Source organism: Sinocyclocheilus anshuiensis, unplaced genomic scaffold (assembly GCF_001515605.1).
Source record: "Sinocyclocheilus anshuiensis isolate Anshui unplaced genomic scaffold, SAMN03320099.WGS_v1.1 scaffold3406, whole genome shotgun sequence".
Taxonomy (NCBI): Eukaryota; Metazoa; Chordata; class Actinopteri; order Cypriniformes; family Cyprinidae; genus Sinocyclocheilus; species Sinocyclocheilus anshuiensis.
In genome coordinates, this window is record NW_015541310.1 from 125660 (window position 1) to 139586 (window position 13927).

General features: G+C 34.0%; 1 protein-coding gene across 1 annotated transcript in view; it reads right to left on the reverse strand.

The window, feature by feature from the left end:
* LOC107690796 (myocyte-specific enhancer factor 2A-like) overlaps positions 1-13927 on the reverse strand; it is a 26137-nt gene that overhangs the window by 9862 nt on the left and 2348 nt on the right. The window contains exons 2-3 of the mRNA XM_016489215.1: positions 5104-5273; positions 830-1033 (exon numbers count right to left, since the gene is read on the reverse strand). Coding sequence (XP_016344701.1) covers positions 830-1033; positions 5104-5157 — 258 coding nt within the window. The 5' untranslated portion in view covers positions 5158-5273. The remainder of the gene's footprint in view (positions 1-829; positions 1034-5103; positions 5274-13927) is intronic.

Here is a 13927-nt window from a genome sequence, read left to right on the forward strand (position 1 = left end):
TACTATGGAGGTCAATGGTATGGAAGGCCGTTTCCCTATGGAATACAAAATACTAAAAGGTAATTGCGACTTTTTATAGCACAATTCTGACTTTCTGACTCTCGCCAGACTTTTATTCTCAGAATTGCAAGGAAAAAAAGTCAGAATTACATTTTTTATCCTGTGGCAGAAACGGGCTTCCACAGAAAACTATTATTTTAATATTATTTCACAATATTACTGTTTTACTGTATTTTTGATCAAATAAATGCAGCCTTTGTGAGCATAAGAGACTCGTAAAATCGTAATACAAACTTCTGACAGGTGGTGTATGAGTCGCTTTGGATGAAAGCAATTATGAATCAATGTAAACACAGATGACAATTGCCTATATAACATGGTAAAAGGAAAAGCACAGAATAACCTTGGCTAGCATCACATGTTAATTGTAAACAGAGCAAATGCATGTGAAAATGAAGATGTAATTTGAGCACATGCCTCACTGAAGACAGTGATCTATAATTACTTCAGCCTGCATGCTTGAAATGCGGCCCAACAGTTTGCTAACTGTATTACAGCAACAGTAAAAGCAGCCCGCATCTCCAGATGCTACTGCTACTACATGCATTAGTGTCATCTGTTAAAGGCCGTTCTGTGAAATCAGATATAGGTCATAAGATTCAGAGTGAATCAAGATCACTACTGTGAAACGTCATAAGAGCATTTTTAAATATACATGGGAGCACATTAAAACCAGTCAGTTTAATACTGGTAATTATATTACAACAAATAGCAATTGAGATTTTATTCTGCTTTTGAACTTCACACGCTGAAGTGTGTAGCCACTTACTTCTACAATGTCCGAGTTGGTTCTGCTCTCATGAGGTTCGTTGTATTCTGTGTACTTGAGCAAGACCTTGTCCATGTCTGTGCTGGCGTACTGGAAGAGCTTATTGGAGCGGTTGAAGATAATCAGGGCTATTTCACAGTCACACAGAACACTGAGCTCATACGCCTTCTTCATCAGACCAAACTTCCTCTTTGTGAACGTCACCTAGGAAAATGACAGGAGAAATATTAAGAAGGTTAGAAATGTTATCCTTGTGGTCATGAATATCAAAAGGGAGTTCAAGTAACTTTTCACTGTTGACTGATTTGGTTATAATTGGTTTTGTCCAGAAAAAAAGCTAGATTATGGAAACAAATTATGGATGTAATAGCAAAATGTCAATATGCTCTTTTCAACTTTCTATTAATTAGAGAATCCAGAAAAAAAAACATACAATTTCCACAAAATATATTAAGTTAGGGCTGTGCGATATTGAAGAAAAATGCGATATGCGATAACTCATTAAATAATGCGATATTCGATATGCAATACAATAATGCTTAAAGTGCCACATGCTCAGATGAAACAGTTTTACTCACCTGTTGCTGAGTCAGTTCTGTGAACTATCTTGTGTCATATATATATGGTTATTTGTATGTATGTATGTACCAAGAGTTCCTGTAAAACCACAACAAATTCCTTGTGTTTGCGCACACTTAAGTGGTGAATAAAGCTCATTCTGATTCTGATTCTAATAAGAAAGCACCCCTACAACAACTTCTGAAAGTGAACGGTATGTGTTTTACTCGAGCATTACATAAAAATGTCATTTTAACATTAGTCATTTTAACATGAGTTTAGGAACTGAATAATAAAAAGGAAAAATAAAACACTGCTTAGTATTTACTCTTTGAATTCAATATGCACTGATTCTTATTTAAGCTACAAAAGTTATTTAGGTAAGAGCAGTGAGTGATTTTCTCTTTGTCTTTTGTTCATGGCCCCAAATATTGCAAGCTGTAGCGATATGCATATTGCGATATGTACATTTGCGATATTTCGATAATTTCGATATATTGCACAGCCCTATATTAAGTGGCACAACTATTTTCAACATTGATAATAATAAATGTTTCTTGAGCAGCAAATCAGTCTAGAATGATTATTGAAGGATCATGTGACACTAAAGACTGGAGTAATGATGCTGATTCAGCTTTGCTATATAGATATAAATTACATTTTTAAATATATTACAGCAGAAAACAGTGCTTTTAAATTTGTAATAATTTCACAATATTAATGCTTTTACTGTATGTTTTATCATCTGACTTTTAAATGGCAGTATATGTAATATTTCATACAACTTCAAGCTTTTAATACTCTAACAGAAACTGCTATGGTACTGTACTGTTTTTTTTTCTGAGGGTATGCTCATTAATAGTATCGGAAGAAGTCAAGCTGTCAGGGTTGCCAGATCATCTCATGTTTCCTGCCAATTATCACCCTCCCTGAGGAATCTCAAGCTTGCTGCCACTTCACAGCTGAGGGACAAATTCTTCCAGCAGAACATGAAACACTGAGAACAAATTATTTCCGTGTTTGTTGTCAATGTCACAGTGTAAAATCACATTAGAAATGCTCAAACACAGCGTTCCAGAGACTCTTACAGAGGATTGATTAGTGCTTTTGGATAAGAAAACTATTTCAACCAAACTACAGTCAAGTTATGTACAATGTGGACCAAGAGTAATCAGAGTCAAAAAGAATGAAAACAACAACATAATATATTAGATTGGAAAGACAACCAAAATTACCATGGTTTTACCATGTTTTTAGAGCATGGTACCATAAGAAGAAAAAAACTGGCAGTACACATGTACTTTTTTAACATGGTACTTCCAGGAATACTATGGTACAATCATGGTACATGTAAAATTTTTTAAATAAGTGAAGTATGGCAATACCATGTTTTTCTGGATATGGTTCTAATGCTATGTTATTTACACTTTGGAGTACAATATACACACATACCCTACTACTGTATATAAATACAGTACTCAGATGGCATATACACCATGAAATTACCATCTGATGTACTATCATGTACAGTACCATTTTTAAAGTTTGGGGTCAGTAAAATTTTTGAAAGCAATTAATACTTTTATTCAGCAAAGACACATTAAATTGACAAAAGTGACACTAAAGACATTTATAATGTTACAAATGATTTCTATTGATAATAAATGCTGCTCTTTTGACGTTTCTATTCATTAAAGATTCCTGAAAAACCAGTTTCCACAAAAACATATTAAGCAACACAACTGTTTTCAACATTAATAATAATAATAATAATAAATGGAAACTGAATGGAAAATCAGCATATTAGAATGATTTCTAAAGGATCATGTGACACTGAAGACTGGAGTAATGATGCTAAGAAAATTCAGCTTTGCATCACAAGAATAAATTACATTCTCAAATAGCAAACAGTTATTTAAAACTGTAATAATATTTCACAATATTACCTTGGTCAACATAAGATTAAAACATTCAAAAAATATGGTAAAAGCAAACGTTTTTTTCTAATGATAATGCTAACAGGAAGTCACTGGGCTTCTTACATCATGCTATCACTTAAAATAGATCAAGGCTTTCAACTATATAGTAAACTAACACCAACCTAACAACATACAGTACAGAGGAATTATTCATGTACACAGGAACCTATTTCTACGTACATATGTATGTCACTGACTCAAAACCTTCAGTGTATATCACTGATCAAAAACACTGTGTGTACCAAAAATACTCTCTCGAACAAGAGCGCCCAGACTAGATAGGGTTTGTGGTGCGGGTTGGTATTTTAAACTTACATTCCAGTGCAGACTGGGTAAATTCAGGCCTGTCCCTGTGGTTTTAGTGTGAGTGATGGCCATCAGGGGCAGAGAGAGACACTGTACAAGCCCTCAGACTGACCAGTGTCCTAATGAGAGATGTGGAGACCAGAACTGCTCTAATTACTGCGACCACACCACAGGGACTGCAGTCCGCTGAGGAACCCAGACAAGAGCTCCTGTGTGCAGGGAGGAGGGTCAGCCCGGTCCCACCACGACAGACCCCGAGTCTGACCTGTCCATTCATTAAACACGCTTAAGAGACATGGGGTGCTCCTGAGCGAACATCTGAACAGATATAAATCAATGTATGTTAGGAATGAAGGTGTGGGACGTTCCTACTGCTCCAATGGTCTACAAAGCTGATTTATAAGTCACTGTTTTGTGACATAAACATTTGTATCCAGTGATTACAGATGCTGTTGATTATGGATTAGAATCAAAAGGATTTGAATTATTCTGAATGCTTAACAATTCCATTTTTAACCCTTTAAAGGAAGCACTACAAAACTAACTGTGGTTCAGTGCCGAAACGCTCCAACCGAGTCATTGAATAAATCACTTAATCACTTCAAACTTATAACGTAAATGTTTGTGTCTGATTTGTAAGTCTAAGTAGGTTTTTGACCAGTTCCTTCAAAAAATGCGGTTTATAATAGCTACCTGCTCGTGAATCAATTGCAAAGGTCATGCTTGTTTTAATTTGGTTATTAAAAAAATGGAACCAGTTCTGAGTAAGAACTAGTTTTATACTAGTTAATGCTGATATCTAGAGACTAGTGTGGATTATGGCTGATTTATGTGCAAAAATACACTACAGTTCACAAAGTAAGATTATTAAATGATTTTTAAAGATAAAGAAGTCTCACCAAGGCTGCAATATTTTGATCAAAATACAATAAGAAACAGTAATATTATGATATATTATTACAATTTATAATACGTTTTATATTATAGTATATTTTGAAATCGAATTTATTCCTGTGATGGCAAAGCTGATTTTCGTCAGCCATTACTCCAGTCTTCAGTGTCATGTGATCCATCAGAAATCAGTCAATAAACATTTCTTATTAATATCAATGTTGAAAACAGTTGTGCTGCTTAATATTTTTTTGTGGAAACCGTAATACAATAATTATTTAATGAATAGGAAGTTTAATGTGTATTTATTTGAAAAAGAACTCTCTTTTAACATAACTGCTTTTACTGTCATATTTGGTCAATTTAATGCATTCTTGCTGAATAAGAGTTTTAACAATTTAACAGTTTTTTTTTTTCACAAATTACTGAAATTAAATGCACATTTATCTTTAACATCTAGTAGCTGACTTGGAAAGCACCTAACATTTTTCTTTACTACAGTTTTAGTCTGGATTCATGCAGCAGACATCTTCGTCTCACCTGTCTGTTTCTCTCATGCATTATGCGAGTAATTTGGATCTTCTTTCGCCCCATTGTCACTTCCTTTTGTCTCTCTTTGCAAATCAAAATCCTCTTTACTCTTCAGTGATTGTGATAGATTATGTTTTGGTTTTACTGCATCCTCTCTGCATTCTTCACCACACCAGAACCTGCAAGAGATGCAAGGAGATGTTAGGCAAGATGACAAACATGTACAGAATTTCCATAAATACCATAAACAGCACAGAGAAAAATACAAAAGTGAGTGAAGAATAAACAAAAATTGCAAGCAATATTTCAGTGTCGCTGGCACATTTCTGAACTCATCCATTTTCACGATCTCTCTTGTAATCTGATTTGCTGGCTGGCTGGTGTAAACAGCATCAGTATTATACTAAACCCACTGGATTATGGGGGCAGGAAAAGTCACTGCACAAGTACTGTAACAGTATTTCTCATTAACATGGATTCAAGCAATCTTATTTCCCATTAAAACCACATCATACAGCTACTAGTGCGTATAATCTACCACAATCCCACATAAATCTGAAACTACAACATGTAATCTTGGGACTCCTGACACATCACAGCCTGTCATTACCTTTCAGTGCAATATACATCCCCAAGAGAGAAACTTACTTTAGCTTGTATTTACTCCTCACTCAGAATGCTTCCCAAGAAATATAAGAAAAGATCAAAAATATATCACTCCAACTATTTCTGGAGCTCATATAAAGTGGCTACAATGGCTTTTTAAAGCAGTTCCTCCTCACAACCCTGTTTTTAGAGAATTCCTGCCTGATGTTCTCAGTGAAGGAGCAGATCTTGAGATCTGATGGAAGACAAAGGAACAACACCCTGCACTTTCACACCTTCCCGCTCATCTCCACAGTTACCAGGGCAACAAACGAGATGCCATACATATGATCTATCAACTCTGTCTAAGTGAAAAATAGAAGGAGCCAGTGCTATAAAATAACACTGTATATTTTAGCAATGCTTTTACATTTTGTATCTTGTATGTTTAGGATTGTACATTCAAATTTGCATTTCGTATTTCACACTTACGCTTCTGGCAGTCTCTTTTATTAAAAGCAACATAAACTGCAATCAAGCAATCAAGGTATACAACTTTTAAAATCAATTTATGCATTCCCTGTTTGAGCTACAGGAATACCTATAAGTTGTATAGGCCTGTTAGACTGTATGTTTCAAATTTAATTGGAATAAAAATAAAATATTTAAAATGTATATATTTTTTACAAGACAATATTCATAATGTTTCATTGTTAATAATTTACCAATGGTAAAAGAGAGGGAATGCATGCAGGGATGATATGCTATTCAAATGCTAAGAGATTCATCATGCAAATTTACGAGTGAATGTCACAGCAGCGGTGAGACACACTGTAACTCTTCTGCTGTCCAGGATTTGCATAATGTACTTTGCATAGTTATACTTTCTTGTTAAAGAGGGTTTGCATCTGTGGTTTATAAAACACCACTTTTCCTGAAATGCAAACAACAAGCAGGTTTGGTTAATTCGGTGCATACTGTTTCTATATACATCTGGAAAAAAAAAATACATGAAAAAATAATATATATTCAATTCAAACACTTTATTTGTCCACTAAAGGCAATTTAAAAGGTCATGTAGAGCAACATAAACAATATATAAAACACAACATAATATAAAAACACACACTATATTATATATATATATATATATATATATATATATATATATAAAAACATAGATTAACGTAAATCATCAGTACTTCACTTCGAAAGGCTTTGTGAATCGGTTTGACTGAATCACTAGAAAGAACCGACTCAAATGAGACAAATCATCACTAATTTGAGTTCCATTCTCACATAGTCTGTTTAATTCATCGACACTCTCATGAAAGGAACTGAAAGATGCGCTGCTGCACAGATAAAAATGAACACCATTTACAATGAGTGACTAAAACAGATAAATGTTTCCAGCAGACCAATGCGATTCAGTCAGAAATACAACTGGCATTGTCCCACAGCACACAGACATGACATAATCTTGCTTATAGCCGTGCTCTGGAGCTGAGTAAATGCCTGGCCTCTTTACATAAATCATTTTTACTATAATTCACTACACAAAACATGGACACGGCATTATACCCTGTGGTCTTATATGAGGACGACTGCATCTAACCTACTAGGGCTTGTCTAGTAATTAAGGGTTGTGTGATTGTTTCCATAATAAATGCAGGCCGACACAGCTACGTTCTGCAAAACATCTAGCTTCAGGGGTCTCATGTGTCTTATTTCTTTGTTTTTGAACATTTTATTATATTTCCATGTTTTTGCCATTCAAGAAGATCTGCATAAGCAGTTATTTCTATTATGATGTAATTTAACGACATTGTTTTACATCATTACTGTCAGAAACATTCATTTTTGTAGATGTATTCAGACGGACTGCTTTACAAAACACTGAGTTTCTTGTGTTTTTGGAAATGTAATCAGGATTTAATTGTACGAGTTCTGGACTGGTTTATTTATAACTCACAACAGACTGATGAACTTCTGCAAAAAGCCAGTTTGGAGTAAAAAAAAAACAATTAAGTTTATAGTAAATTTCAACATTTTGATAGAAGTGTCTTATGCTCACCAACGCTGCACTTATTTGATTTATTTGCTGTACAAAATAATAATATAGTGAAATATTACTACAATTTAAAACAGCTGCTTTCTGTTTTAATATACATTTTAAAATGTAATTTATTCCTGTGATGCAAAGCTGAAATTTCAGCATCCAATATGCTGATTTGCTGCTCAATAAACATTTCTTTTTGTTATTAATGTTGAAAACAGTTGTGCTGCTTTATATTTTTGTAGAAATGGGTCTTTTTTCAGGATTTTGATTTGAAAAAAGTTCAAAAGTACAACATTTGAAATTTAAATCTTTTTTTATAAATGTATTTACTGTCACTTTTAATCAATTTAATGTGCCTTTGCTGAATAAAAGTATTGCCTATTTTTATGTTTTTGAAAAAAAAAAAGAAAACTGAAAGTGTATGTCTTTAGATTCACATTTGTAAAATATTAATTCACATTGCGAGATATAACGTCACAACTGCGAGAAGCATTTGCTGCAATTGTGAAATAAAAATGTCAAAATATGAGTCACATTATAGTCACGACTTTGAGATATAAAGTTGCAACTAGGGGTGTGCGATATTGAAAAAAAATAATATCTCTATATTTTTTGGGATATTTTCGATAACGATAATTAGATGATATTTTGCCGAGTGTGTTATTGTTCTGATATCTGACTACCATGGACAGCTGCAGTTTTTGATATTCTTCATTCTGTGTGGTCAGTTCACATCAGTGAAAAGAAATGAATCTTTTCATATAAGTTTAAATTGAATTTTACCTTTTATGGGCATTTTTACCTTTAGTAAAGCCATTTTTTCTAAAAGTGTGCATCTTTTGAGTCAAATTGTTACATTTAATCAGTCAATTAGAATAATAAGACATTTAGGCTGTTCCCAAACAAATGAAACCACTATCAATAAAATTAATCTTTGCAGAAGTTGCATCCGAAGTGGCATTTAGATGTATTTACACACTATTTAATTCAGCTCAGAGGGACATGGAGTGCTTTAACCTGCAGTTACAAATGCATAATGTTTTGATATTTTAAACATAAAACATTGAATACTGATGTTTGAAATTACTTTAAAAATGAAGATACTTAAAATGTGAAGTTAAAATCGCCAGTAGGTGGCAGCAAGTCACTGTTAACAAGTGAGTCATTGCGATGGAACCGAATCATTTAAACAGTTGATTCATTCAGGAACTGCAGAACTGTTCTGTGGTGGCTGTTTGGAATTATTTTCGGTTGGCGAAATAGAGCAAAAAACAGGCAATATGGTGTCTAAAACGTAAGTCTCTTAATATTAACTTATTGTTCATTGAACTGTTGTATAAAATCAGTATCACATTTGTAATCATGCTTATTTTTGAAGAAAAAAACGGCACTCTTCGAGTGATTTTAACTATATGAAATTATATAAATATGTAAATTTTCTGCCCCATATCTTGAATTTTGTGATCTTTCTTAATGCATTTTAATAGACTGAATCATGCAGTGAAAGAACACTCTAAATGCGCACGTGCACTGACATGACTTCATCACATAATGTATGCGTGCACTCCGTAGGTGTTTGGTTTGGTTTTTGCAAAATACTCGATAATGTCAAATTACACATCGTTAAAACAACAATTATGATATTATCGCAGACGATATATATCGCACACACCCCTAGTTGCAACTGTTCAATATAAAATAAGAAATAGAAAAGAATGTGTACACTTTATTAGGAGTGTGTGCGATATATATCGTCTGCGATAATATCGTAATTGTTGTTTTAACGATGTGCGATTTGACATTATCGAGTACTTTGCTAAAACCATTCAAAACATTCCTACAGAGTGTACGCTTACATTACGTGAAGTCTAGTGCGTGCGCATTTAGAGTGCATTCTTTCACTGCATGATTCAGCCTACAATGATCACAAAATTATACGGGGACAGAAAATGTATATATTTATATCATTTCATATAGTTCTATCAATATCATAGAAAGAGTGCCTTTTTTTCTCTCCAAAAAATTCCATGATTATAAATGTAATATTGATTTTTTTACAAGTTCAAAACAAGAAGTTAATTAAGAGACTTACGTTTTAGACACCATATTGCATGTTTTTGTGTTATTTCGACAACAAAAATAATTCCAAACACAGCCACAACGCTGTTTTGCATCTCTGAGCGTGTTTAGTTCCTGAATGAATCAACCGTTTAAATTATTCGGTTCAATCGCAATGACTTACTTATTAACAGTGACTTGCTGCCACCTGCTGGCGATTTTTAATTTCACATTTATGGTTTCTTTTTATTATTAAATCATTTCAAATAACAGTATTCAACGTTTTACGTTTACTATATCAAAACATTATTTATGCATTTGTAATTGCAAGTTAAATGCATTCGTGTTCTGCACTAAACAGTAGTGGGTAAATATATCTAAATGCCACTTCAGATGCAGCTTCTGTGTTTCCTCTGCACTGCAAAGATTAATTTTATTGATACTGATTTCATTTGCTTGGTAACAGCCCAAATGTCTTTTTATTCTAATTCACTGATTAAATATAAGAATTTGACTTAAAAGATAATGCACACTTAGAAAAATGGCTCTATAAAGGGAAAAATCAATTTAAACTTATTGGAAAAAAGTAATTTCTATCTGACTACAACACTGAATATGAGGAATATCAAAAACCTTAGGAGTCAGCTGTCCACAGTAGTCCTTAAGACACCAGCACAATAACACACTCAGCAAAATATCGTCTAATTATCGTTATCGATAAAATCCCAGAAAATATCGAGATATTATTTTTTGTCAGTATCGCACACCCCTACACTTTATCTACAAATATCTACAAAAATTAAAGAAATCACTCTGCAAATTTATAGAAAAAAAAAAAATCATGGCACAACAAGTCATTGATTAAATTAATTAAACTATAAAAGTCATTAAATAAAGCCCAGTCAACCTTGTCTTATATAAAAGAGCCCAGTCAAAACTAAAAACACGTTTAATAAGATCTGCCAAATATCCCCAGAAGCCTATTCCTTACAGGTTCTAAAAGCATTTTTGCAAGTATATCTCCTCAAATTTGTTTTTGCTCTGTCGTTAATATTTGCTCTACCGACAGACTCCATCCTGCTGTGCTTCTTCATGATATCACAAAGCTCACGCTGAGAACTAATGTACGCTAATCTCATGTTGTCTCTGAATTAGTTAGAATGAGGAATGTCTCGACCTGAGACCATTTATACTTTGTGTCATATGCACTCAAATCAAACACTGACTTTCCACACTGACAACAGCTCTGAGAAGTTCCAGATGAAAGTCTTTAGTCATTGCAACTGGAGTAGATAAACCAAATATTGACTACACTGTTTGAACGAACTGATATGATTTCATACAGTCAGTCCTAAACAATAGATTCAAAAAACCAAATCTGAAACACTAGCAGTGTGAACAAAGCCCAGATTATGGAAAATTCACCTTGGATGGAAAGAACTCCTAACAAACCTCTAACATTTTACAACAGCAAAAGACAACAAACCCTGAACTCTCTAACGAAGCAACGTCTACGAGAACAGTTCCTTCATAAAATATAAATGCAATTTATTTTACAGAGACAACCTAATCTCCCTTTCCTTGCAGAAACCTACTTGTCGGATCCATAAAATGACAGAAAAATGTGAACCGTTATGCAACACTACTATTACTGGGTCAAAGGTCACACCAAAGATCCTTAACAGATCTAGAGAGGATTGCTTTGAGGAATAGGATTAAAAGAAGACTAAGCCAACTAACTCCAATTAGATCAGGAAACCTCATGTGATCCTCCATATCGACAAGGAAAGTAAAAAGATGAGTCAGATTTGAAACCAATTCAAATTCTGATCTGATTCGAAATCTCAGTTAGCTGGTCATTATCACAAAATAAACCCCTTATACCACCGTTATAACACACTGACTGTACATTATTATGCTTATTAGATGGTCATTCACCAAATAAATAGATATAAAATACTAATTTGGATATAAATTATTTTATAACATGAGAAGAAAGACACCACCAAAACTAAGAAATTGGTTGCCATGTACAACAGTAAATTATTAACGGGCATTATGCAAAAATAACTGAACTGCAGAATGGCACGAAGTCAAGTAGGCTACTGCAGAAAGCCATGTAATAATAAAGAAAATTCCCATCGGCACGGTCACATTTACTGCCGCTCTGCTAAATTTTGCAGACAAATTTCAATAGAAATCACTCGCTTCACTTGTGTTTAAGCTGATTAAATCTTGCATAAACTGTTTTAATGTGACCGCGCGTTAACACTTTATTCTTCAAAAATCCCCCTAAAAATGAAATCCTCACAAACTAATCTTAAAACTCATCTTTGATAATCAAAACGACATATTTAAGTGTTAAATGAAAATAATTTCTTCACGTCTGGCCTCAATATAAATCTACACCCTTATCTCATTTAGTTTACACAGAAGCATGAATATGCAAATTAGTCCCCGCCTCCACTCAGTCACACACGGCTCCACATTCACTCGGCTAACTGAAGTAGTAAACGCTACACAAGTGGCAATGTTTTGGTTTAATTCAGCCATGTTTGATGTTTTGAGAGTGAATTATACAGGGCTGTACAAGTCGATCTATCAGAATGCTAACTGACTTTATGTATCACTCTTTACAATGCTGGGAAGATAATTGATATCATTAGCCTTTGGTTTGACTACATTATCAACGAGCTAATAATGTGCGGCTAATGTTAGATAAACCATGTCTCAGTTCGCCATCTCAGACAGCTACCTTTGAAAAATCCTCATCCTTAGGTAGAAATGCTTTGTTAATTATATGAAAAGCCCCCAAGTTGAAGTGATTCCACAAGTTGAGAGGATTGGTTACAGGTTTGCGACGACAGGAATCAGGGGAGGTTTTCAAACCACATTTCTGGGACTGTCTTTGGTACACAGCAGTTTTAAGGAGTAAAATTATCAACAATAGTGTTGAATGATGAATTTGCACATGGTTTGTCTTTAAGCATATTAAAAACACCAGATAGGCATGTAAACAACGTTAGAAACTTGATTTTCACAACAGGGGGTCTTTAAAGAGTTAAACTTAAATCTTAGACTACTGCAAATAGTTCGTTCTAAACCTTTGCTAGATGTAATAACATTGCACATGGTTTGTCTTTAAGCATATTAAAAACACCAGATTTTAACTTTAAGTTAAACTTAAATCTTAGACTACTGCAAATAGTTCGTTCTAAACCTTTGCTAGATGTAATAACACAATGTGGCTCACAACAGAATTGTGTCCCGTATTATACTGTATTTTAAGCATTGCCAGACAGCTAGAGTAGTTGGCAGTCAAATCCCAGAGGCACAGCGCCAACCCTCAAGCCCTCAGGTTTGGCTGCGATCACTGAATCTTAACAGTCAGTCTAATAAAGCGCACTCGTGCTCCTTCCTCAAATCTAATGTACAGTTTGATTTGGCAAAGCGCTGACGTTTCTATTTACACTTCACAAAAGCAAGCTTCATGGGACTGCAGGAAGCCAAACTGGGGAGCTAATATTTAGGGACAATTATATTTGATTTCTGTATTTATCGAGTATAATTTGATTTCTGAAAGATGGTCAATTTATTTAGTTTCAAACATGTGGAGCGGCGGTCAGCCAGAAGTCAGCCAGAGGTTTACGGCTCTGTTTTTGAATTTGACCCCATGTGAGCATGCGGTGCATTCTTCTGAAGTACAGCATATGTTAGATTAGACAAGCTGTTAAATAAATGTAATGGATTAAACATAAAATTACACATATAAACAACATGCATGTTTTAAAGGGCCAGTATAACTATAAACAGAGGCGGAAAGTAACTAAGTACATTTACTTGAGTATTGTACTTAAGTACACTTTTTGAGTATCTGCACTTTACTTGAGTATTATTTTTTCTGGAAACTTATGACTTTAACTTCACTACATTTGAAAGACAAATATTGTACTTTTCACTCCACTACATTTCTATCAAGATCCTCGAAGTAGAAAGTCGTTAGCAGCTTTAAAAGTCAGTTGGTGATTTTTTCTTCTCTAAAACGTGACTTTCTTTTTTTTTTTCAGACAGTTTATCAGTAATCACTCTTGTAGGGCTACATGAAGAGATTTCCCAGCATTTTTTGAACAC